Source organism: Anolis carolinensis, unplaced genomic scaffold (genome assembly GCF_035594765.1).
Source record: "Anolis carolinensis isolate JA03-04 unplaced genomic scaffold, rAnoCar3.1.pri scaffold_8, whole genome shotgun sequence".
In the NCBI taxonomy this organism is placed as follows: domain Eukaryota; kingdom Metazoa; phylum Chordata; class Lepidosauria; order Squamata; family Dactyloidae; genus Anolis; species Anolis carolinensis.
Window position 1 is genome coordinate 16827719 of NW_026943819.1, and position 24034 is coordinate 16851752.

General features: G+C 42.1%; 4 protein-coding genes across 7 annotated transcripts; 1 reads left to right on the top strand and 3 right to left on the bottom strand.

The window, feature by feature from the left end:
- Nucleotides 1–59: 59 nt before the first annotated feature.
- Nucleotides 60–9997, bottom strand: panx3 (pannexin 3). 2 transcript variants are annotated; one of them, XM_003225705.4, is made up of 6 exons: nucleotides 9859–9997; nucleotides 7624–7921; nucleotides 5005–5147; nucleotides 4397–4611; nucleotides 2520–3172; nucleotides 60–938 (listed from the first exon to the last, which is right to left on the bottom strand). In XM_003225705.4, exons 2-6 carry the CDS (start codon nucleotides 7802–7804, stop codon nucleotides 904–906), a joined length of 1227 nt encoding a protein of 408 aa, XP_003225753.1. In that variant the 5' UTR covers nucleotides 7805–7921; nucleotides 9859–9997; the 3' UTR covers nucleotides 60–903. The 2 variants fall into 2 exon arrangements, with proteins under 2 accessions (XP_003225753.1, XP_062817521.1); XM_062961451.1 differs by having other exon boundaries at nucleotides 7624–7749; nucleotides 9859–9996.
- rpusd4 (RNA pseudouridine synthase D4) lies at nucleotides 9840–16197 on the bottom strand. Its single transcript, XM_008118232.3, has 7 exons — nucleotides 15996–16197; nucleotides 14805–14970; nucleotides 12885–13086; nucleotides 12466–12559; nucleotides 11813–11963; nucleotides 10859–10956; nucleotides 9840–10598 (listed from the first exon to the last, which is right to left on the bottom strand). Exons 1-7 carry the CDS (start codon nucleotides 16149–16151, stop codon nucleotides 10392–10394), a joined length of 1074 nt encoding a protein of 357 aa, XP_008116439.2. The 5' UTR covers nucleotides 16152–16197; the 3' UTR covers nucleotides 9840–10391.
- A 107-nt stretch (nucleotides 16198–16304) lies between these two features.
- hyls1 (HYLS1 centriolar and ciliogenesis associated) lies at nucleotides 16305–22522 on the top strand. Of its 3 annotated transcripts, none has more exons than XM_003225707.3 (2): nucleotides 16305–16451; nucleotides 21320–22522. In XM_003225707.3, the coding sequence occupies exon 2, from the start codon at nucleotides 21351–21353 to the stop codon at nucleotides 22248–22250; it is 900 nt and encodes a 299-aa protein (XP_003225755.1). In that variant the 5' UTR covers nucleotides 16305–16451; nucleotides 21320–21350; the 3' UTR covers nucleotides 22251–22522. The 3 variants fall into 3 exon arrangements, with proteins under 3 accessions (XP_003225755.1, XP_008116441.1, XP_062817523.1); XM_008118234.2 differs by having other exon boundaries at nucleotides 16319–16447; XM_062961453.1 differs by lacking the exon at nucleotides 16305–16451 and adding an exon at nucleotides 17725–17812.
- Nucleotides 17350–23780, bottom strand: pus3 (pseudouridine synthase 3). The gene is made up of 5 exons (XM_008118233.3): nucleotides 23690–23780; nucleotides 20454–20883; nucleotides 18559–19115; nucleotides 17960–18150; nucleotides 17350–17794 (listed from the first exon to the last, which is right to left on the bottom strand). Exons 2-5 carry the CDS (start codon nucleotides 20832–20834, stop codon nucleotides 17556–17558), a joined length of 1368 nt encoding a protein of 455 aa, XP_008116440.1. The 5' UTR covers nucleotides 20835–20883; nucleotides 23690–23780; the 3' UTR covers nucleotides 17350–17555.
- Nucleotides 23781–24034: the final 254 nt, after the last annotated feature.

Sequence of the window (24034 nt, forward strand, 5' to 3'; positions counted from 1 at the left end):
TATTTGCAGTGAAGGTCTCACTTCAAAACCAACTGAAACAGGACCATGTCACAAACATATTACTTTAACATTAAATTTAATAGAGTCTAATCAGCAGAATTAACATAAGTCCATCGTATACAGTTAACCAATTAGATGCAATGTAAGTTGCCACTTTTTCCCACTCTGGCAAGACACATAAAACAGTTCTCTTAACAGCTAATTTAATTTAATGCTGTTGAACTGTTTTGCCCATCAGTTTTAGCTAATGCTGAAGATTGATGGGATGAACAAGGCACTTTTAAAGTAAGAATATTGTATCTGAATGGACACAAATTTCAACCAATGATCTATGGAAACAGAGATTGGAAGTGCCACCTTTAAAATAGCATATAACATGAGTAAAGATGTTAGTATATCTGTATTTAATATCTGGCTTTTGAAGTCATTTTCTTCTTAATCTGAATGTCAGGACCGTATGAAACAAAGAAGCATCATTCCATGCCTGTGAATATGGACATCCAGCAAGAAACTCTTTAAAATGTCTTGACTAAGATGCTGCCTCTCTCTGTATTGAGATTCCCAAGACCTTGCAAAGAATGAATGCCTGTTTAACTTATCAAAAGAGCCATAAAACAATGCAATAGCATCTGATCAAAAACTTATAGGCATCACAACTTAATTAAATTCATTATGCACTGTAAATGTAATGAACTTGGGACATATTAAATAAGCATTTAGGATAAAATATGCACATTGTGCCACATGTTACTATTTGGAAAGACCATGAGGACCCCATGCACTTCAATGACTGGGTACAACAATAAATGACTTGGTGACTTTATTGGTAACTTTCCAAGGATTCCACACCATTCATTAACTGTGTTTCCTCTGCTTTTTGCCATTCCATCAAGTTGACCACGGTCAATCTTCTTTTGATTCCACGGCTGGTTTCATTTCTAAAAACAGGAAAGAAAATAACATTGTGATTCACTGATGACCCGTCAATTGCATGGATGTTACTCTATTAATATAGCTGGAAGAAGTGCATGCCTTGGCTGAACTCATAGTAGCGAGTAAGCTTACAAGCTGTAGTTGTTCAGGAAAACTATAATTGTAGAAGTTAGAGAAATACTTTTAAGCAAATCACAGTGACTCTTTGGGGAAAACCTTCCCAAGATACGAGTATTTTAAATACTGTCATAGCACAATTCTATTTTTTTTCTTAAAAACATCACTATGTTTGCAAATCCATTACAACTTGTACCCTCAGTTCGCTTTTGACACAAGAAATAAATAAATAACTATTCTATATATTTTATTTCCATTGCCTATTCACCAACACATAACTCATGGACATTAAAGCACCACGTAGAACAGTCTTCGCGAAACGGATGCTCTGTCAGATACTTAAGCTTACATCCTTGCCATGCTTCTTTGAGATATATTATTACTATATTGTATCAGTTCCTCAATATGTATTCTGGATAATACATGTTTGGCCAGGTGTTATTCTAGAGTTAATACTCTATTGAAGAGAGACTTTTAACCAGTATCAGGTTTTCTAAAAGTTGTTTGATGTTGCTTTAAAAAGCAAAAGCTTCAGAGGAAGCTTCTTGTCGGCCAAGATTCTCCTGAGGCAGAGTTTGCCATGTTGGCGGCAGAATCACACCTTCAACATAGCAGCAGATGATACATATTTTCATGATGCTTATGTCACACTTTGCTTGTTCATAAACAACATGGATTTTTTCCACCCACAGAAACGGACACCATTCCCTTCAGGCCATTTTCACTGGTGATTGCTATCAATGATGACCAGCCTTGGTGGGGCACCATTTGACATCTCTTATATTTTGTATGGGATTTGATCTTCAGAAGATTGGGTATGATATGTAATTATGATTGCTATGAGGTAACACTAAGAAAAACCCAGAAGGGGCTAATCTGTTGAATGTCTAATGGGATCCTGTATAATTTTTAAAAACTTAATGTGGAAGCATCCAGTGCTTAGACATAGGACTAGAATGGCTGTACATTAGTGCTTTGCAAATAAATTTGCCAGAAAAGGAACAAAATAATGCCTGCTCTGAGATACTTAGAGTATAAAGGAAAGAAGACAATGTGCAATGAGTCTAACAAAGTTTTAAGGCAGTCCAAAGCATTATCCATAGGGGATAAGGCTATCAATAGCTGCTAGTCACAATGGCTGTATACATCATATAGCAGGAGTAGTAATCTTCTCAGTACCGTTTGCTGGGGAACGTGCAAATAAAGTACCAAGTTTGTTCCTAAACCAAGTAACTCTTCATATGTTCTTAAAAACTAACACATTCTTAAAGCATTAGTATCTGGAACAGGATGGATACAAGTAGGACTGAGCAGACACAGTCCAGAAAAATTAGAAAACCTTCATTCTGAGTCACTACAGTTAGTGTGTTGAAATGGGATTTGGGAGAACCCAAAAAACAAAAGCCCATTGGACAAAAGGTGTGGTCAAATGTAACTATCAAAGAATGTTTTCTGTTAATACCACCTACCAATAATCTCACTGTTGGGATGCAATGAATTTCCCTCTGTGCCAAAGGGCCTTGGCTTGGACATCTCCAAGCCAGCCAGGAGGGTCATGAAATCCACCACGGTGTCAATGTTTTCCTTGTCTGCTGTAACGTCCCTCAGTGTGCACAGGACACTCAGCCGGCTGAAGGATTTGATTTCTGAGATGTTGGCTCTCAGGAACAACAAGATGATATTCAGGTCATTCATAGGGCAAGTCAGCATCTTCCTGCTGAGAAGGTCGAAAGCTGGGAGCATCTCATAGATGGACAAAAGTCGCTTATCCCAATGGAAGAGGTGGAGCAAATGGTAGATCACAACAGGGCCCAGGAGGACATACATGGTCCCAAGGCAGATACTGGTCATTTGGAAGACTGAGAAAAATAGGAGCTTGCAGGGAACTGAATCTGGGATATGCGGTTCATTCCGTAGAAGTCCTGCTTTGATTGCGCAACCAAATTCATCTTGGAAGAAGACACTCACGTGGCAGTAACCGAGGTAGATACAAGTGGCAACCATGAGGGAGAGGAGAACAAGGTTCCTCAAAATGTAGATGCCCACGAGGTAGTGAGAGCGCTGCTTGCAAGTCAAGTACCTCTCCAGTAGAGGGAATTCGAAGTATCGTTCCCGACGAGCTCTTTATAGCAAACACACACAAATAAGGGCTGTTAATATGGCACTCTGACCTTTCCACATGACCACTTCCAATACTAGACAGATCCAACTATTTGCCACCAGTGCTAAACTCATCTTCACTGGAGGACAGCCTAGTGTCCTGGAATGGTTAGGGTGGGAATCTCATGGCTCTCTAGATGTTATCGAATTCCAACTCTTGGGCTTCTTTATGTTTGATAGGGCAGTTGGGAGTTAACATCTGAGGGAATGTGCAATTCCTATTCCTGGGTTGAATGGTGGTAGTAGGGCTTCTATGCAGAGAACATGGTTGAGGGGAGAGGGAACTACACGGCGCATATGGACAGGGGTGGCATAAGTATTTTGCTGCTTAAATACCCAGATCCATCAACAACGTAAAGTGCTAAGGATTCAAGGCCAACCATGTTATTTTGCAAGTACCTTTGCTCTCTTCCTAGGAGTACAAATTATAACAATAAAGAAAATAAACTAACCATATGGTGCGTTGTTGTGGCACCAAAAAATAAGCTACCCGAGGCAAACATGATATCAAAAACAGGCTGTTCAGTCTCTGTCTAAAAGTGGGGACAATTCTGTCAACATAGATGGTTGGGGGGATCCATGAGACATTATCCTAAATGCCCAGCATTCTTTATCTCAACCCCCACCCCCACCCCGGCTCCATGGTATGTCTTGGGCTTTGCTATAAGAACCCTAGCTTCTGTTCTTGGAAAACACTACATATACATTCACTCCATCTGTTAAAACACCTTTCTTCATGCAAATCAAATGAATAGACCCTGCAGAAAGAAAGCTAGACACCATCTTATGCAAGTGTATGGATATGTTACTTCTTGGACTAAAACATCCTGGCAGAGTCAGAAGTCAAAGGGGTAATTTTCCATTTCTGTTTCATTACCAGAGCCATGCCACTCATCCATCTGGCTTAGTGATGAGTATTTCAGACCCACCAAAGTGATAGCTCACTATTCCCTAATGGCAAATAGACTGGTGATGATAGGATAATACAATACAGGATGACAAAAGATAGCACCCTGGGATGGTATCAGTTCAAGAAAGGTGGCTGAACTTTGCTTGGTATTGGCTTTGGAAAAGAGGTTCTTCCCCATAACTCCAGATATTGTAACTGGAAATCAGTAATGAATGAAATCTTCTGTATTCTGCTCTGCCACAGAACTATGCCGCCCCACATCCAGTTTGAGCTTACTTGTCATACTCCTCCCAGAGTTCCTCTGGGTCAGTTCCAGACTGCTGGAGTTTCACCATGTGCTGCACCAGCCTGATGGAACGGTTATACGATTTATCCAGCTCATCAATGATGAAGAACAAATCACAGTTAAGGGATGGGGCAGCAGCGTATCTCCAGATCAGATAAGGTATGTACATGGCAACAGCAATCACTAGTAAAGAATATGGAAATACCTGTTGAGAGAGAGAGAATGTAAAATACAGGTTGTGGAGGCAATTATGATCATGGAATTGGAAGACAGAACATGTTTTGCTCGAGGCCCTTAAGGTGAGAGGGCAGAATCAACAAGAGACATACCCTTATAAAGAAATACCTTTGAAAGAATACCTACCTGTGGTGGTCAATGAATATATAATATATGCATTCCATTGCTTGGGAGGACTCATGGACTTTGTGCAAAACCACCCCATGTCTCCTCATTTGTGCAGATTTTTATAATCTTTGTTTTCTAACCTTCCCAACCCATTCCTGTTTTAGCCAGTGGTCCAAGTAAATGTTGGGGCACCTGCCAAAAAGGCATCAGATTCATGGTCAAGTGCATGTCCTTCTTTTGAAACATGCTGTACCTTCAGAACCCAGAGGGGCTTGGGTCTCAAGTCTTCCACAAGGTCCGCATCATAGTGAAGCAAGGAATCCCAGCACAAAGCATCCACATAGGCAGCCTGCTTTCCTGTAAAGTTGCTAGGAGAGAAGCAGCTGATCTGGGTGCCTAGAAAGGAGAACAGGGAAGAAACATTGGCCTCAAGTACCAATCCCACTTTCCCAACATTGACTACTTGTTCCATTGACTAAAGTACTTCATTGCCACAGTTCTGCAGCATGGACTAATTGATGGTTCTCCTTCACAAAGAGCAGAGCTATTTTGATACCGTAGGAGTTGCACCCTGCTCTCAAGAACTAACTTCAAAGCATTTGCAGGTTCCCCCAGTCTCTCATTTGCCATCAGACATAGTAACCATTCATGTGCAGAGCTTCAATAGAAATGTAAATCCAATTGCTGTTCCCAGCTAAATCAAACCCATTGAGTGAATGAGATTTTTCACAGTTAATTCAGTCAGAAAATACAGTATTAGCTCTCTTCAAAAGACAGTAAAGGAACCAGGGTAATTAGAAGATGTTTTTGCTCCTGACACAAAATACAAGACGACACCCACTTCTTCCTTTTACATATAGAAACTTCCTGGATGGTATCAATGCTGCTTAAGGGATATTGGGAGCAGTAATTAAAACACTGAACTTTTCTAAGCTTTGGTTGAAATCTACTCCCAACAGTGACAATCAGGTAATGTCCTCCATGACACCAGAAGCAGCAGATTACAGTCTGCCCTCCACATTTGCAGGTTTCACTTTTGAGGATGTGCTTATTTACAAATTGGATTATTATGTTATCTCTGTTAATCTCTCACTGATCCAACTCAACTTTATGGGCAACATCTGGTGGAAACTTACCCTAGAGTTGCCCTGGAGAACCTAGAGATTTCTAGAGAGGGGTTTTTCATGTATTAAAAACACAGTTTTATAAAAAAAAACTGGGTAAAATCACAACTGATCTAGGATTGCAAAAGATATTTCTTTAGGGATTAAAAAAAGATTGGTTTGTAATAATTTCCGGAAGGCATTAAAATAGAGTTGGGAACTACACCATTCATTGATTAAATTGCATGTGTACTTTTGCCTCAACCAAGTATCCAAAAGCCAGGAGCGGGAGTCTGTTTGGACACACAAGCCTCTTTTAAAAATGCTTTGCATACCAACAAGAGAAGCGTTCCACAGTTTGTTTTTAAAATACTGTGCATATACTCTGGGTGCTATCTAAATAAATGTACCACTAATCATCTATCTTGAAGGTATGCTCAAACCCCACAAATGGTTCTGTATGAGTCAGGACAGGCTAGAGGGAAGATATTTTTATTTATTCCCCCAGGTCTGTCCAACCTCACATAGGCATTCCCTACCTTAAAAAAAATCCAGAAGTAGGCTGGGAATAGCAAGCAACTATGCAACCTCAGCTAAATTACTGCCAGGCTTCTGCAAAGTTACATTTAGATTGCTACATAGCCTTTGCACATTGGTGCAACCCAGATTGTACACTGGAGATATTATACCAGATGTGGTTACTACTGCAGCTTCTTTCTTGTACATAGGCAGTCATATACTTCACAGCTTCTTAAAGTGTGGGTCCTGAACTCAAATGGGATTTCCTTAGTTCAGTGATATGGTCCCAAAAATTTGGCAACAGTAAAAGTTTTCTGAAGGTCACCTAGTAGCTATTTTAGACATTTACACAAATCTGTTGTGCATAGTTTACAGTGGACTCTGAAGAAGCTGCTCCCGCTGGACTTCATAAAAAGGGAAATCAGCCTGTTTAGCAAACCTTGCAAATGCCAATTTGCTATCAGTAAATTTTAGATGTTTATACTTATTGATATACCTATATACTGAGGGTCGCGTAAACTTTTATTTGGCCAAAAGGAGTTGCAAGTGGTCTATGCTGTGTAAGCCGCCCTGAGTCCCCCCGGGTGAGAAGGGCGGGGTATAAATTCTGGAAATAAATAAATAAATATGCTGGCCATATAACGCAGTTCATTATATGGAAGGTAGATACAGCCTGAATGACAGAAACTTTTAATAATACTGTCATAGATAAAATCCTAGCAATATGACTACAAAATAGCAGAACTACTTGGAACAGGTAACATTAATCTAGGGATACCTCACTGTTTCCTAGGTTATTGGATAAAACCTAAATAACAGACAAGAATTCCAGCCTGGTAGACTATGAAACCAAAAATAACAATACATTGGTAAGTGTTCCTTTCCTCCATTGGGCTAAAGGCAGCATATGTGATTCTCTTCTTCTTAACTTTACCCATGCAACAACACTAAGATACATTAAATTGTTACTTAACCCAAAATCATCCAATAATCTCATAATACACTGGGAACTACATCCTCTTTCTCCCCATTTCCAATCAAATACTCTTTACTATTATACTACACTAAAGATCCTTAACCAATTGATTTCAGTCTTCTCCAAGTATCACTATGCCTTTATCTAACCCATTGTAAGAATACCGAATTAACTTAATCTGGATCCATTTTACTGATTTAAATAAAAGGTTTTCCCACAACAAATAATACAAAAACAGCAGCCTTGAAGTACCTCAGACACATTTAAAGCCTACCTGCAGAAAACTCCCGAGCAAACGCCAAAGACATCAACACTAGAGGCAATCCCACTGTCACAAACTTCACCATGCGGTCGCAAGGTAATTCTAGGCGAAGTCCTTTAGCCCTGGAGCCATTTGGATCTGGAAGCAGAGCATCTGAGAGCATATACTGACCAGCTGTGTGGGCGATCGACATGATTACTTAGGATGGGGAGCGTGCAAAACACAGGAAAGGTCAAGGCAGTGCTGCTGCTACTGCTCCAGGCAGCTCTCAAATGGCATCTCAAGCCCTTTACTGCTTTCCCCTTTGTGCCTGTTGAATGGAAATGTGTTATATGTAGAAAATTAAGTCCTGGGCAGTTGTCAATAAGAGCCTTGGCTGCCTGCTAAACAAAATTACAGGGCTTGCCTATAAACTAGCCCGTCCCAGAAATAGCGCAAAATGAAGAGCAACATCTTTTGATTGCTGGGGACAACACGTCCTGCAGTTTTCCATAAGGCTGGGTCTTTGTGGTTTTTCCTTCCCCTTTCATAAACAGAAGTTATTTTCAGCAGGCCTTGGCAGGATTGTGGGTTTGGTTTTACGTTTGAGAACATCCAGGAATGGGCTTAGGGGATGGATAGATGGCTGATGGGTAAGCCTGGGCCAGGCTTTCATTTTCAGAGAAGCATGGGTGGAGGGAAGCTCTGAACACCTGTGTTTGGAAGATATTTTGAGCCCTGTGGTACATGGCCACACTATGGGGCAAAATGAACAGAACCTTTTCCAGATTTGATGTTAAATGCTTTGCAAACGTCAGAAGTCCACAAGTATATTGAATTCACCACCAAGACCCCTGCCATGCAAGAATATACAAATCACTCATGACAGATGGCTATTTAGTCTGTTTGAAATCCTCCAGGGGAGACTCCATCACAATCTGATTTAAGTTAAAGACAGCTTTCAGGATTCTCCCCTTACTATCCTGTTATAATATAAAGGAAGCAGTACTATGATAAAACCTTACACAAGGCCATACAAGGGCTGTGTGTGTAGATGCCAACACCTTCAAATTGACTGTTGACTTGAAGTGACCCCATGAGTTTCATAGGGCTTTCTCAGAAAAGGATTACTAAAGCAACGGGTTTGCCATTGCCTTCCTATAGCTTGGTATTTTTTGGTAGTGCTCCACTAACTGGGTCTGATTCTGCTTAATTTACAAAAAGAAATCTTGGTGCCTTTAAGGTATTTATGCCATGTGTACCTTCAGGTTTTGCTAAGTGTTTGCACTAAAATACCGTGGATGCTCCAAAACCTCGCAACATATCCTTAAATGAATTAATCTAAGTTTGTGGTCAACTGTTGTGTGTAATCAAGTCATCTATCAACTTATGGTGAGACAATAAATTTAAGTTACTCAGAGGTGTTTTTGCCAATTCATTCCTTTCAAATACAGCCTCGTAGTTGTTGGTGATCTCCTATTCAAGTATTAAAAGCACATCTCTTGGACTTTCTATCCAAAACACATTCCAGGTATTCCGTACCTACTGAATGGCACATCTGTTCTAGTTTGTCTGCTATTTATTTTTAAATAAATGAATCAATTTTAAAATAACCTTTTAAAAGCCCAGCGCCGGCAATAAAAAAGCCAAATAAAATGAATAGTGATAATAAAAACAAAATAAAAACCAACAGCAAGGCTAAAACAGCACAAATGTCTTGATAAATGAAACAGCTGCTAAAAAATCTGGTACAGTAGGGTATTTATGTAGTACTGAAGGAAATCTCATGTTGGTATAAGGTGGCATTCTACAAAAAGGGCACTGTCACTGAAAAAAGTTCTATGCCTAGCTGTCTTGCTGCATTTGGCAGGAACATTTTGAGCTGGATCTCACATCTTCTAAGAAGATAAGGAGGAAGTTTAGCAGCCTGAGGCCAAGTTAAGGATTTCAAGCTTAAAACCAGCGCTTTCAATTGACCACAAAACAAGAATGGCAGCAGCTGAAAATGATAAAAGCACCGGCATAATGTGAAAATGAGGAGTCTCCGTTTGCTCAGATCTGACTACAGGCATACCTCTGTTAACATGCAAGTCTCAATTTGTATTGCTCCAAATTATATTTTAAATGCATATTTTCCTAAATGTATTGGACAAGATGGCCCAATTCCATGTTATTGTTTTGGGTGAAAAGAGGCATACAAATTAATTAAATAAATCGCCAGCACCAATGATATATAATGACTTCAACTATTAGCTTTGCATATATTACCTTTTAATCCTTGCAACAGTTTATTCAAATTAACTGCCTGATGTGTGAAGTATATACTGTTGACTGAAAGAATAAACAGGCTTCAAATCAGCAATACTTTTCTCCACAGCTCAAAGTCTGAGTCACTTTCTTCCAAAAGTAAATCAATCCTTATCTAGTTTAAGTATAGATCAAGTTATTTGTAAACAGATGTTGATAGGGTTATATTTCAGATGTCCCAGATCCTAACCCATAGCATTTTCACATGAGTAACTGTTGTTTCAGGAACCATTAGGTGACACAAGGTCTGCTAAATCCTTCAAACAATTCCTTTGCTTCCGATCTAGAATGTAGGCCTTGGAATCACCAACTTCTCCCCTCAGGGCTGCTTTCCATTGTTGGAGGTACACACACCTCTGGGGAGGTTATATGTTTCTTGGAGAAGCAAATCTCCCAATTTTAGCTTGTGCTGCAATTTGTAGAACCCACACAAAGTACCAGCAGTTCAAAATGCAGTGCTTCACTGAAGCAAGAGGCTATTACAACTCGGTCGTTTATTTTTCTGATTCAGGAAACTCCAGTTTCAAACGCTTTAAGGAGCGACTGAAGAAGAGGGGTGGCTTGCAGACCAAGTGAATTTTCTTCTCCCCGCTGCCATTTATCTCAGGTAGGATGAGCGTGTAGGCATGGAGGTGGAGTGGAAGGTAGCGGGCTTTGACTTGTTCCAAGCCCAGTCTCTTTAAGGCACTCTGGGGAAGCTTCTGCAAAAGAGAAATCACACTTACTTATAACGAAAGTACAAAACCCAAATGTAACAGTGACTATTAAAAGAAAAAGGCTGTTGTATAAGCAGCAAATTACACCTCATAAACATCATAGAATAATGACAACAGACAACTGACTGCTATGCCAATCTTACTTTAAAGCATGAATATACAGAATGGCATTAGAAATTTGAGAAATAAAAACCAAAAATGTGCACATTAAACTCATTCAACAGCTTCTTTCACTATGACTTCACCTGTGGTGCCAACTTGTTCCAGTGGGAATATTTATGATCCCCAAGGATTGGACAGCCCAAGCCAAAGGCCATGTGGACTCTGAGTTGGTGCTTCACTCCTGCATAGAAGGGAAAGAATCACTCTGTAAACAGAACAGCCAAATATACCTACTTGCACATTCTTTGTAATGTTATGTCAAGACTAAACTTCATATGCAGCATATCTCTGATGAAGGTTTTATCACAGTAAGGCAATACAAATACCACACAGTATTGTGAACCTAAGCAGAAAGTTGGAAGGGAAGGTAGATGAAAGTGTCTTGGTGGGAAATAATGGGAGGGTCAGGGGCAGTTGCCTCTCAGGCCATCCTGGAGAATGTCTTCAGAAACGTATTGATACAGACATCTCAGCAAGATGGTGAAGCATAGGGAAGCCACTACTTGCAGAGATCAACAGTTCTGTGGCATCTTTGGTCTGCTGGAGGCACTCTCCTGGAACAGGAGTCTGGGGCTTTCGTAAGGCCTCCAATGCTCTCATAAGGCAACTGTCTCAGCATTTACCTTGGCAGCATGAGGGACAGTTAGAGACCTACCACAGTTGTGGCTGATGTGAACTCACAGCACAAGCAATGCCAAATTTGCTTGCTTCACTGAGAGATTGATCAGTTTTAATATCCATCTTTAATATCTAACAGGTAACCACATGAGAGACAGAGTAAGGTTTCTTTGTAATGCTGTCAGGATAGAAAGCTCAAGCAATTCAAATTATAATAAAAATATTGGAACTAAAAACTAGATTTCAGCCTAATAGTACACGCCACTTGCCAGTGGAATGAATTACTTCTGAGCTCATGTTCATTAAAAAAAACTAAGATGTCATTAGGTGTGTGGATTCCTGCACTGACAAATCATTGTATTAGAAGACACCTAGTCAAATTACTGAGAAAAACTGACCCTCAAAAGGGAAGACCTTACCTGTAATGGGGTGCAGCTCCAAAAAGCTACAGGAAGAACAGCTGCTGAGCACACGGTATCGGGTCACTGCCGAATGTGCATCTCTGTGCTGGCGCACTTTAAATGTCTTCCCATCCTCATGGGACATGTAATAGTTTGGAGCAAGTGCCATCTGAGCAAAACAGACACTTTAATGTATCACTGTGAAAGTGTGCATAATTCAAGAATAACAGATAGGTAAATAGAAAAGTGAGGATAGCAGCCACATTCCTCAGTTAGCAAAGCAGCCTGTAGCAGCCTAGACATGTTTCTGTTTTCATTGTGACTACATTTCATGAGTTGGGCAAAGTGTTTTAACAGAATAGCCCAACCATGCCGATAGAAACAGTTATAGGACTTTGCAACAGAATTGTCTGCTCCCCTTGCTAAATTGATGGTGGCACAGTCCAGAGTGAGCAAAGGATACTATAGTAAGCATGGTGCAGTTTTAATTGGAAAGCCCTCAAGGGTGAAACATTTTTTTAAAGCTCAGTTGCTCAGTCTGTAAAGCTGTCAGATATATGAGGTTTAAAGGTTACGTTTCAAGCTTTGATGCAATGGGAAGTGTCTGAACAGACTTCAGAGGTTTGGATGTCTGGAAGAGGTAAGACATAACTGATAGGAAGCAAACTCACTTTAAAATGTGACTGATGGCTCTCCACTTCTTTTTCCACAATGGGAATATCCACCAGTCCTTCCGTTGGCTTTGGGTGCCCAACACAGACTGCCCTATTGGAGTAACCACAATGAACAGCACAACGTTATATGTTTCTGCTATGATCAACAGCAATCTTTGTGAGATCAACAGAAGATGATCTCTTCAGTGCACGGCTATAATTCTATAGGGCTTATTGATGTATATCAAGGATTTAGAAAATAGGTGGGATTGCGATTCCTTTCATTTCTCACCACTGGCTATCCAGTTGGACCATTATTATTACAGTTAAACAGTGACTAGAGGATTATAGCTCCCTACTCTAGTGCACAGGAGATCAGAACTTCTTATAAGTGACAACAAAATAAGATGGTTGAATGGCAGTTAGACTTCACACACCAGTATTTCTTCTCCACCTGCCGGGTCTTGAATAACTCCTGGACCTTGTGTGCTATGTCCTGATCCCGTGCCAGCACCATAACCCCAGTTGTTTCTTTGTCTAGCCGGTGACACAAGTGGAGGGGTTCAGCCTTCATGCCGTACAACATCTTTGCCAGTGTTGGGAGAACATCTGTAATACAAGTCTTCACTTTGGGACCACCTAGTGGGAAAACAGAAACAATACTAAATAGGCCAGGGATTACAGGGGTTCTAGGGCCACAATGGCTGCCCCCAGGAGAAATGGGAGGCTTGCACACCACTGCACCATGCCACAAAAACAAACAATATGATCTAGGAAAGAAATGAGCATTTCTACAGTTTTGCTAGGCCACTTCCTTTAAAAAAACTGTATCTTATGAGTCTAAAATGGCCCATAGAGACTCAAACCATAGAAACATTACCCTGCACAGAACCTAGAGAGGGATATTTATTTTTGAGGGGGGGGAATTAAACACTGAAATCTACAATGTCTTTGGTGACTACATGCAGCATTGGATTGCATTTGGTCAACCTGGGTTATAGGTCAGTATGCAGAAAGAGTAGTTATGAAGAAATTAATCAATGTGTTCTCTTCTTGGTTTCCTCTATACCTCTAGTGCAGGCATGGGCAATTTTTTTGCCTTGGACTGGATGGCCCCTGGGGTCTTCTACAGAAATACTTTTATGTTTATGTTGGTGAAAATGTTTGTCCATGTCTGATATATATACAGTATATGTCTGGCTCAATAGCAGTACGTGTGAAAAAGATCTTGAAGTCCTCATGGACAACAAATTAAACATGAGCCAACAATGCCATGCTGTGCCTAAAAAAGCCAACTGCATTTTGGCCTGCAGAAATAGGAATCTAGTATCTAGATCAGGGGTCCCCAAACTACGGCCCGGGGGCCACATGTGGCCCATCAAAGCCTTTTATTCACCCCCCTCCTCCTCCGCCGAGGAAGGTGTGTGAGGCGCGAAGTAGGGAAATGCACAGGCCTTTCCTTCCAACCCTCTTTATTATTATTATTATCTGAGGCTGGGTGGCCATCTGTCAGGGGTGCTTTGCTTGTGCTTTTGGAGCACAAAGGCAGAAGGGGGTTGGACTAAATGGCTGAAGGGGTCTCTTCCAACCTTCTTTATTATTATTATTATTGTTAACATTAAGAATGATTTTTTCCTGTTTTGTTTTTCTACTTCAAAATAAGATATGTGCAGTGTGCATAGGAATTTGTTCATAGTTTTTTAAACTCTAGTCCAGCTCTCCAATGGTCTGAGGGACCATGAACTGGCTGCCTGTTTAAAAAGTTTGGGGACCCCTGATCTAGATCCAGGGAAGTCATGTTACCCCTCTATTCTGCCTTGGTCATACCACAACTGGAATTACACTGTATTCAATTCTGGGCAGCACAATTTAAGGGAGATGTTGGCATGCTTGAATGTGTCCAGAGGATGGTGACTAAAATGAACAAGGGCCTGCAAAACAAGCCCTATGAGGAACGGCTTAAAGAGCTGGGCATGTTTAGCCTAAGGAAGAGAAGGATGAGAGGATACATGATGTATCCTTGTATAAATATGTATGGGGAAGTCATAGGGAGGAGGGAACAAGCTTGTTTTCTGCTACCCTGGAGACTAGGATTCAGAACAGCTTTAAACTACAGGAAAGGAGATTCCACCTGAACATTAGGAAGAACTTCCTCACTATGAGAGCTGTTCAGCAGTGGAACTCTCTTGTCCCGGGGTGTGGTGGAGGCTCCTTCTTTGGAGGCTTTTAAACAGAGGCAGGATGGCCATCTGTCAAATGTGCTTTGAATGAGATTTTCCTGCTTCTTAGCACGGAGTTGGACTGGATGGCCCATGAGGTCTCTTCCAACTATGATTCTATTAATGCATTCCCCTCACCGTGAACAGGGAGGCCGTAGGGCTTGTTAATCACGACGATCTCACTATTCTGGAAGAGGACCCCTTTCTTGAGGGCTTTGGCCAGGACATTAGGGTGGACACGCTGCAGCTGCCGGGTGAGTTCTGTAAGCTCTCGCACACGCCTTCGGACGGGGTCTTTTGGAAGCTGTGGAAGAGGAATGAGGATATCTATTAGTTGATCCCTTTGCTGCGTGGCTTCTGTGGACCCAACACTGTAGGGCAGGTATGGGCAAACCCAGGCCAGGATGCAGTCCCTTGGGATCTTTTCTCAGGCCCTCCTCTCTCTCTCAATCCTTTCCTTCCATCCTTCCTTACCTCCCTCTTTCTCCTTCCCTCCCTCCTTCCTTATTATTATTATTATTTTATTCTTGTACCCCGCCTCTATCTCCCCGCAGGGACTCAGGGCGGCTTACAAATGCAAAAGAGTATACATACAAAAACATCAAATACCGAAAACGCACAAATGAAAAATTAAAACATACGATTAAATCAAATGATATTTTGATATACAAAGTTTAGTTTCCTGAATGATGTGGTTCGGCAGAGTGATTTTCAAGCTTTCTACTTTCCAGAAAGTATTTCTTCACCCTTACCTTTTGTCTTTCCTTCCTTTCCTCCCTCCTTCCTTTTCTCTCTCTATCTCCTTCCATCCTTCCTTTCCTCCCTTTCGTTCTTCCTTCCTTCTCTCTTTCTTTCCTTCCTCCTTCCCTTCCTTTCTTCCTTTCATCACTGGGCAGCCAGTCCTCTTAGCAGGGAGTGTTAGCGTGCGGACCCCAAGTTAGAAAGTTTGCCCACGCCTTCTGTGGCATGTGTCCACATCAGAGGCTGTTAGGAATTGTGAGAGTTGTAGTCCAAAACACCTGGAAAGCTGAAGTTTGCCCATGCCTGTAGAATTAATGCAGTTTGATCCCACTTTAGCTGCCAGGGCTCAATGCTATGGAAGCCTGGGAGTTCTAGTTTGGTGTGGTCCCTGCCTTTTTTTGGTAGAGAAGGCCTTGTAAAATCACAACTCCCAGGATCAGATAGGATTGGCTGTTGGGAATTATGGGAGTTGAAGTCCAAAACACCTGCAGGGAAGGCCAGTGAGGGTGAAGGCCTCCTCAAACGACAACTCTCGGGGTTACACAGCATCGAGCCTTTCCCTTCACTTGCCCCATCCGCTGGGCTCACCTCCTTAACAGGTTTTTCCTGCTCCCGCTTCTGAGCCCGAAGTTTTTCCGCCAGCTGCTCGGCGCTGACAGGGCTGGCGGCGCCCTGAGTCCGAGAAAAGGCCCGCTGCCCAGCAAAGCAGACCATAAAACGAGATGAGGCCTTCTGAGCCGCCATTTTTTTTCCTGCTAGGAAAGGAAACAGGAAGGGGCGTGGCTCCGAGTGTTTTCCCCTCCTCTCCTGTCCTCCGCGGGCTGCCCTCGCGCCGCTTCCCCTCCAATGGCATGTCGTTACGGGACTCCCCCGGCATCCAATGAGCGTCAAGCTGGGATGAAAGAAAGCTGCAACACCAATAGAAAAGAGGAAAATAAAGAGGGGGCGGGCCTAACCGGATGTCGGTTTGGAATAACGGCTGTTCAGAGACAGAGTAACGGCCGCGTCGCGAGGGCAGGAAGCAGCTGAGCTGGAGACAGGCAGGTATTGGTAGAGCTCACGGTATTCGCCTCTCAACACGTCACAGCAGCCATGGAGGCCCCGAAAGAAATGTTACCCTCACAATTTAATCCGAGTTAACATTCTATCTGAGGGTGCATGTAGAAATAATGCAGTTTGGCACCACTTTAACTACCGTGGCTCAATGCTCTGGGATCCTGGGAGTTGTGATTTTGCCTCACCAAACTAGAACTCCCAGGATTCCATAGCACTGAGCCCTGGAAGCTAAAGTGGGATCAAACTGCATTAATTGTAGTGTGGATCAGGCATGGGCCAGCCTGGGCCCTCCAGGTGTTTTGGAAGGAGAGAAGAGTCGGCTGAGGGGGAAAAGGAAGGGGTCTGAGGCTGTTAGAGTCCAGAACACCTGATTTGAGGGCCCAAGTTGGCCCATGCCTGGAGTAGATGTACCCTGAAATGAGTTTCACATCTCACTGTATTTGCGCCATTTCTGACCCTCTTTCTCACTTGGAAACAATAATGTGAGAAAGATCCTGAGTCGTTGTAGACCGCAAGCTGAACTTGAGCCAACAGTGTGATGTGGCAGCTGTACAGTCAGTGTGATTCTAGGATGTATACAATCCAGTGTGATTCTGCCAGGTTGGCAGGGGAGCTAGGGCTGACAGATGGGAGCTCACCCCATCTCTCAGATTCAAAGCTGCAACCTTTTGGCCAGCAGTGCAGCCAGCACAAGGGTTTAACCCACTGCGCCACCACGGCCCCTGCAACTCCTCTCTACCCTCCTCATCTATAGGATATTGCTATAGATTACCTTAGAAGTGGCAAAACATTGTAATTGTTTTTATCATGCAGCAGTAGGAAGAAAGCCGAGATAATAATGGGCTGCCAATTCCAATGAAACAATACTTAAACGTCTGCTTTACAATGCTGTATAATAAAATGTTTATTTTTCAATGAAGCCTCTAGTGGGATGTTTGTATCCTTAAAAAAGACATCTCATTATTTTGGTTATTTATGGAAGAGCATTGTATCTGCTTAAAAACTACCAGATGCTATACTTGTGCAAAAAAACCCTTTGCAGCTTGTCCTGGAATATCACTATCTGCCTCTCTGGGGCCCCTATGGCTCTTCTTATGGTTCCATCTGTTCATTTCCTTCCATTTCAGCATGCTTTGCTTTTTTCAGGTGTGGAGGTTCAATGCGTCCTCTTCGCACAAAGTGACTAATGCGAGACTCCAAAGCTTCACATTTGGGGCGATCCATTAATCGTTTGTACTTGCGAGCTTTCACTCCTTCTATTAAGGCACTGATTTGATTGTGAATTGGGGGTGTTACCTCTCTCCAAAGAACTGCTGTGTTGTTTTCTGTACCTGTAAACAATAATCATGGTAATTATACTTGTATATAACACGTTATCCATCAGTTGCTTCTATTCTTTGAAATTCTTGTCAACACTTAATTGGAACAACCTGTTAGAGCCACTCTGACCTAGCAAAAATGAATATTTATTTAAATGTATAGAATTGTTTGCTTACCTGACTCTGTATGTATCTTGGCAAAATCCAGCCCTTTTAACATGCTGTGCAACATATGACTTTTAACAGCATGGTTGGTCCAAAGCTGCTGTAGGTGTGTAACATTAAATTCCTGTACTTTTTGGTCATAGATCCACTGAAGGTTTTCAAAGTCACAATCATACAGAACCAAAGGAAACTCCACTGCCATGCTACAAGCAAAAAGGGGAAATAAGTGTTAAAATGAAAGCTTAAGTTAGACATACATGAGTTAATAGATCCAAGAAGTATATGCAAACTCAAGCATCCCTGAGTGATTCATTTCATATGGTTGGAGCTGCCATAATTTGGGTATAGTTGTATATATCATGTTGATTTGTGTCATGTTTCCTGGCTAGGAGCAGTATATTATGTAGAGATCAAAGCTATCAAATTGTATCAAATCACTTTGCTACAGGGCTTGGAAAATGGCATTCTATAACAAAATAATGCATATTCCCAACACATTTCTTCAATTACTATAAAACTTGTTCAGATGGATTTGCTACTTGTTGGAAACAAGCTTCACATTTGTCTGCAGAGCTTTTATTTTAAGTTTTGTTTTTTAAACTGAGTCATACCTGTATTGTGGTTTCCTAGGGTTTTTCTCAATATCCAACAACTCATCAATAATCTCTGGCCTCTCCATCCTTTGTCCGATCAGGAACAGAATGGCCATCATGCAGCGGACCTGGTGGTACAGGAATGCTTGGCCTGTCACCTCAAAGTAGTACATCCGGAAAGGGTTCTGTTGCTCAGTCTCACTTTCTCCATCCACAGGCTGCACCTCTGCAGCAAGAATGGTTCTGTGAAAGCTAGTAACACCATTTGCAACATCCATTTTGCACAGATTACGGAAATCATGGGTCCCCACAAATTTTTGAGCCGCCCTATTCATGAGGGCTACATCAAGCGTAGCGCAAGGGAAAAAGTAGCGATAGGTTCTCTTCAAACAATTAAATCTAGCACTGAAGTTGGGTTCTACTGGGGCCCAGGCCAGGACCCGTATGTCAGGAGGGAGAACTTGATTCAAGATGTGGGTGTAGTGGATCTCCTCTGAAGCCTTAGTTGCTTTGTTGGTTGCCGTATCCCCTGGTTTATTCTCTGGAAGATTTGAACGGAGATCCAAGGAAATCACCTGAAACATTAGGGAAGGGTGATATTCTAGAGTTAAGCATACAAAACAAAAGTTTGGTTGTATTAGTTGGCTCATTCCAATTAGACTCTTATGTAAGAGATTACCTTGGTTACTAATCCTTAACTAATTTTCTAGAGACTTAACTTGTGATCCTCCTTGGCTTTGTAGGTAAACTAATGGCAGTTCCTTTGAATGTGGATGGCAACTTACGTGGTTACTCGTTACTTGTTTCTGCAGTGAGGAAAAAGCTTCCAGTATAATATAATAATTTTGTTTTATTTCAATTAGCACATAACAAAGAAGGACCACACAAGTTTCTCTGTGTATATGCATGAATTAAATACTGCTCTATCAAATAAAGAGATACGTTGTGGAAACCTTTTTTTTTAATCAACCCTTTTTTCACATTAGATTTACAAGATTTTACTCTGTCATTAATGAACTGTACTATTTTGCTAGGGAAAAACCCTCAAATCTTGATGTGCTTAATGCCATACAATCATTTCTACAGATAGATGAAGACTTGTAAAAGAAATGGAAACAGGGGGAAAGTTTCTTTCAAACATATTTTTTCCCATAGATTATGGTATAATTTCTTTTAGAATGATAGATGAAATGTTGCTGGTGTTCACATACTTATGTTCCATATCTTCTGTTTTAAAAACTACACAAAAGGAAGAGTATGTACAGCAACAGTCCATTACAGTTTCAATTCTGTTCTTAGTTTTTTTTTAAATATAGGAAGGGGCCTATTATTTCTATGGATAAGTAGTAGAGCCAATTAATTTTGTGACACAGGCAGTCCCCACGTTATGAACAAGAGAAGTTCTGTAGGTTTGTTCTTAAGATGAATTTGTTTGTTAGTTGGCACAGGGACATTTTTAATTGCACCAGCCATACATACATATATATAGCACAAGGAAGAGTGAACATCTCTGAGGGGTTTGTTTTGCTGTCTGTACCCATTTAGATAATGTCACCTCTTTTTCTAGCCCTGTGATAATTGAATTTTGAAAAATTTGGTCAGAAAACTTCAGTGGAGACATCTTTTCCCCCTGATAACACTTTCAGGAGTGAAATTCCTTCCAACGGGTAGACTGCATTTGCAAGAAAAACATTAAAATTAAAAGAAGCTCTGCTCGTAATTATATTCTGATTATTTATGTTCCTAAAAGAAGTGGGAAAGGCTTAATTGAATTTATACGCCTCGTTGATTTTTACTGGACAACCCTTGCAATGCCTTCTAGATACTAAAGTGAATGGAGCCTTCACGAAATCAATATACAGACCCTCTAGTTCCAGGTTCTGCTACCAAAGTCAGACAGGTGTTGGACTCACCTGCCCAAAGGCACTGACTCCTTTATCTGTGCGCCCACAGCGGTGATAGTTGGAGGTCTGCCTATTCTTGACCAGCCGGGTTTTGCCAAGAGCTTCAAAGAGCTTTTCTTCAATGGTATTGTTGGTGTTCTCCTGGCTTGCAAAGCCCTGGTATTCCCAGCCCAGGTAGGCGATTTTCAGTGCCACATGTCTTCGTCCATAAGCATCAAAATCAAATGGCCGCTGCTGATGTCTCTTAGTTTTTCCTAATGTTGGCTGGTTGATTGCTGTGCTGGGAGCCTCCTTATGGTTTGCAAGCCTTTCCTCCAGCCTTTGCACAGTCTCCTCAAGTTCCTGGATCTTCTTCAGCAGCTTCTCTGTTTCACTCCCATCTTTGGCCATAGTGAGAATCCCTCTTTTAAAAACAAACCGACATGAGAACTCCAGCAGTCTGTATACAGACAGAAAAAGAACGTTTGCTGGGATTATTCAAGCTATTTAATTCGATTTTCACACTGTATTCCCTGCTGGAGACTATACACTTATGGGATATTAACTTTCTAACTATTTTTCCACAGATATGCTTGTGTTTACTGATACATTTCAGGAAATTGTGAGGGGGAAAACAATCTAACAACTCCTTTATATTTTACTAGTATATTCTAGTGCAAGCTTTCTTGGATTTCAATCTGCTGCTTCAGTCACACTGATAGAATTAATATCAAAGCATTGGCTTTATAGAAGTAACATGTTTGGGAGGGTGGGATCAAAGTGTAATATGATGCCAAAAGATAGTAATTGTGTAAGTGGATGTTACAAAGCATGTGAAACAATGAGTAGTATCTCCCATCCCTCGCTGTATGATAAATACTTTGTTTTTCTTGCAGAACTGACAACGGCAACCATACAAAATAAGCAATGGAAGCCCTGATGGGACCCGATCGCTACCGATGGACCTCTATGAGCCATGAGGAGCAACTCAAAGAAGCTGCAATGGCCTTTATTCGCCTTTGTGCGGAACAGGGAGACGGCGATAGTCCCAGGCAGCCTCGCCTCATGCCCCAGAAAGACCCCTATGCAAGAGCTTCAGTGGCTGCTTTGGCCAGACCCAGCCATCATCCTCTGATGATGAGGCATCTTCAGGCAGAGCCTATGCTGCAGTCAGGGAGTCCTAAGAATTCCAGGGCTTCTAGGAAGCCTGCAATGAAAAGGAAGGTTTTAAGACGAACGCCGGATGGAAAGGTACAAGTGACAGATGAATCCATCGTGAGTGAAACTGACTCCGCTCCAAGTGACCCTGAGTACAGTGAGCTGAGTCAAAGGATGTCCAATCTGAAAACCCACCAGGAGGAAGAGTCTGAAGAGGAGTGTGAACTGAATAGTTCTCCGGAGTCAGAAACTCCCTATTCCTGGAGAGCTACAGGAACGAGCCAGAGCTCCAGTTCCGCAAGAGAGAGTCAGAGCCGAAGCGTATATGAGCAGGATCTGATCTTTTCCAGCCAGCCAAAGTCTTTCATTCTACCCAGAATGGATCAGCTCAACCGGAAGAGGATGAAGACTGACCGAGTGGCCCGCTACTTGGCACATAAGCACGACTGGGGGTTGCTGCGTCTACCAGGGGAAGACCCCAGGAAAGGTGTGCGCTGGAGCATCCGGGAGCAGATGCTTTACAAGTCAGAATTCCCTCCAAAAGCGCAACACGTTTATATCCCCAACAATTACCTTGTGCCGACGGAGAAGAAGAGATCTGCCCTGCGCTGGGGGATACGCTGCGACCTGGCCAACGGTGTTATACCTCGGAATTCCTATTCCTCCTAGAAATCCAGATATCTTTACAGCTCCGGCCATAGGGACGAGCATTGCTTAGCATTGCCAAAGATATGGCCACTCAGAGCTCAAGTGCTCCATTGAGAGGCAGGCAGACAGACAGACGATGAACTGTCTGAAGAATAACTTTTATTCTGGACTGTGAGATCTTGAAAACCAGTCTCCCTTTTCCTAAAACTGTGGATGTTCTCTATGATTTCACTGTTTTTATAAAAATTTAACTCCTGGATGTATGGATTCAATTAAAAAGTGTGACGTGAAAAGATTGTCTCTGTGGAGTCATTGATTCTATCGGAAAGGGTCTGGGCCATCTTCAGCCCTCCAGGTGTTTTGGACTTCAACTCCCACTGGCTGATAGGAATTGTGGGAGCTGAAGTCCAAAACACGTGGGCAGCTGAAGTTGGCCCATGCCTCCACATAGTCAGTTGGTGCCTTGCAAACTACAATTCCCAGGATCCCCTAGCCTTGAACAGTTAAAGTCGTATCACGCTGAGTTGCTGTGAGTTTTCCAGGCTGTATGGCCATGTTCCAAAAGCAGTCTCTCAGAATGTTTCATCCACATTTATGGCAGGTATCCTCAGAGGTTATGGGGTCTGTTGGACAGTAGAAAAATGGGGTTTATATATCTCTGGAATGTTCAACCTGGACACAGCATATTATTTAAGAATACAGAAATGCTGGAGCACTCTAACAAACACTATGTTCTTATTGTTATTTTAAAGCTAATTGTTCTGTAAACTGCTCCGAGCCAAATTGGGAGTAGCGGTATACAAGTCAAATAAATAAATGTCAGACTACATGGAGAAGCCACTGAAATCTACAAGCATGTAGACAATTTCAACAGAAAGGAGGAAACCATGAAAATGAACAAAATCTGGCTACCAGTATTTTTAAAAAAAACTCTCAGGACAGGACAGTAAATAAAGAGCAACACTCAGAAGACGGGAATTCCAGACACGAAACAATCAGGGCCAGTTAACGCCTCCCAACAAAGGATTCCCCCAAACAGGAAGCAGCCAGCCTTTGAAGGTGCAAGGCTATTCAATGCTAATCAAGGTGGCCAATTCCAATATTCACACCTGCCTCCAACAGACAAGGTTTTTTCCGCCCTGAACATCCAACATGTATAAACCGCAATTGCCTACTTTCCAGCAGACCTCTCAGCCTCTGAGGATGCCTGCCATTGATGTGGGCGAAACGTCAGGAGAGAATGCTTCTGGAACATGGCTATTCAGCTCGAAAAATTCACAACAACCCAGTGATTCCGGTCTTAAAAGCTTTCGACAACTCATACTCAGTGGGTGCCTCGCAAACTACAACTCCCAGGATCCCTTGGCTTTGAGCAGTTTAAGCAGTATCACACTGCATTCACTGTCCAGTGTGGATGCGCCCTCTACGCCCCCCCCCCCCCCGGGCTCCTATAGGCTTGCCTTAAGTTCCAACGGCGATTTCCAGCCACCGCTTCGCTCCTTCCTCTGCAGAAACAGGCGCCGATTTGCAGTACAGGAACTGACCCTTCACCTTTCCCCTCCGCTCCGTAACACGTGGCACAAAGATTTATGGGAAATGTAGTTCTTTTCCCCATGCACATATTGGAAGCTTGAAAGACTTTTGGAGTGCAATTGGTTTTGCATAGCAGCTCAGTAGCTGTGGCTCAGCCAAATCAACAGCTCTGAGAAATCAAGGTTTTTATTAAATTTATTATATTACTAGCTTGGGTACCCGGCGTTGCCCAGGTTACAGTAGAGTCTCACTTATCCAACATTCTGGATTAT

Coding starts and splice junctions, on each gene's coding strand:
- panx3 (XM_003225705.4), bottom strand. CDS start 7,804: ATGTCGATCGCCCACACAGCTGGTCAGTATATGCTCTCAGATGCTCTG. Junction 4,612..5,004: donor AGCCCCTCTGGGTTCTGAAG/GTACAGCATGTT, acceptor CTCTCTCAACAG/GTATTTCCATATTCTTTACT. Junction 3,173..4,396: donor CTCTGGGAGGAGTATGACAA/GTAAGCTCAAAC, acceptor TTTGCTATAAAG/AGCTCGTCGGGAACGATACT.
- rpusd4 (XM_008118232.3), bottom strand. CDS start 16,151: ATGGCGGCTCAGAAGGCCTCATCTCGTTTTATGGTCTGCTTTGCTGGG. Junction 14,971..15,995: donor AGGAAAAACCTGTTAAGGAG/GTGAGCCCAGCG, acceptor CCTCTTCCACAG/CTTCCAAAAGACCCCGTCCG. Junction 13,087..14,804: donor CTACGGCCTCCCTGTTCACG/GTGAGGGGAATG, acceptor TTTTCCCACTAG/GTGGTCCCAAAGTGAAGACT.
- pus3 (XM_008118233.3), bottom strand. CDS start 20,834: ATGGCCAAAGATGGGAGTGAAACAGAGAAGCTGCTGAAGAAGATCCAG. Junction 19,116..20,453: donor GAGTCAGTGCCTTTGGGCAG/GTGAGTCCAACA, acceptor CTAATGTTTCAG/GTGATTTCCTTGGATCTCCG. Junction 18,151..18,558: donor CCTAGGAAACCACAATACAG/GTATGACTCAGT, acceptor TTTTGCTTGTAG/CATGGCAGTGGAGTTTCCTT.
- hyls1 (XM_003225707.3), top strand. CDS start 21,351: ATGGAAGCCCTGATGGGACCCGATCGCTACCGATGGACCTCTATGAGC.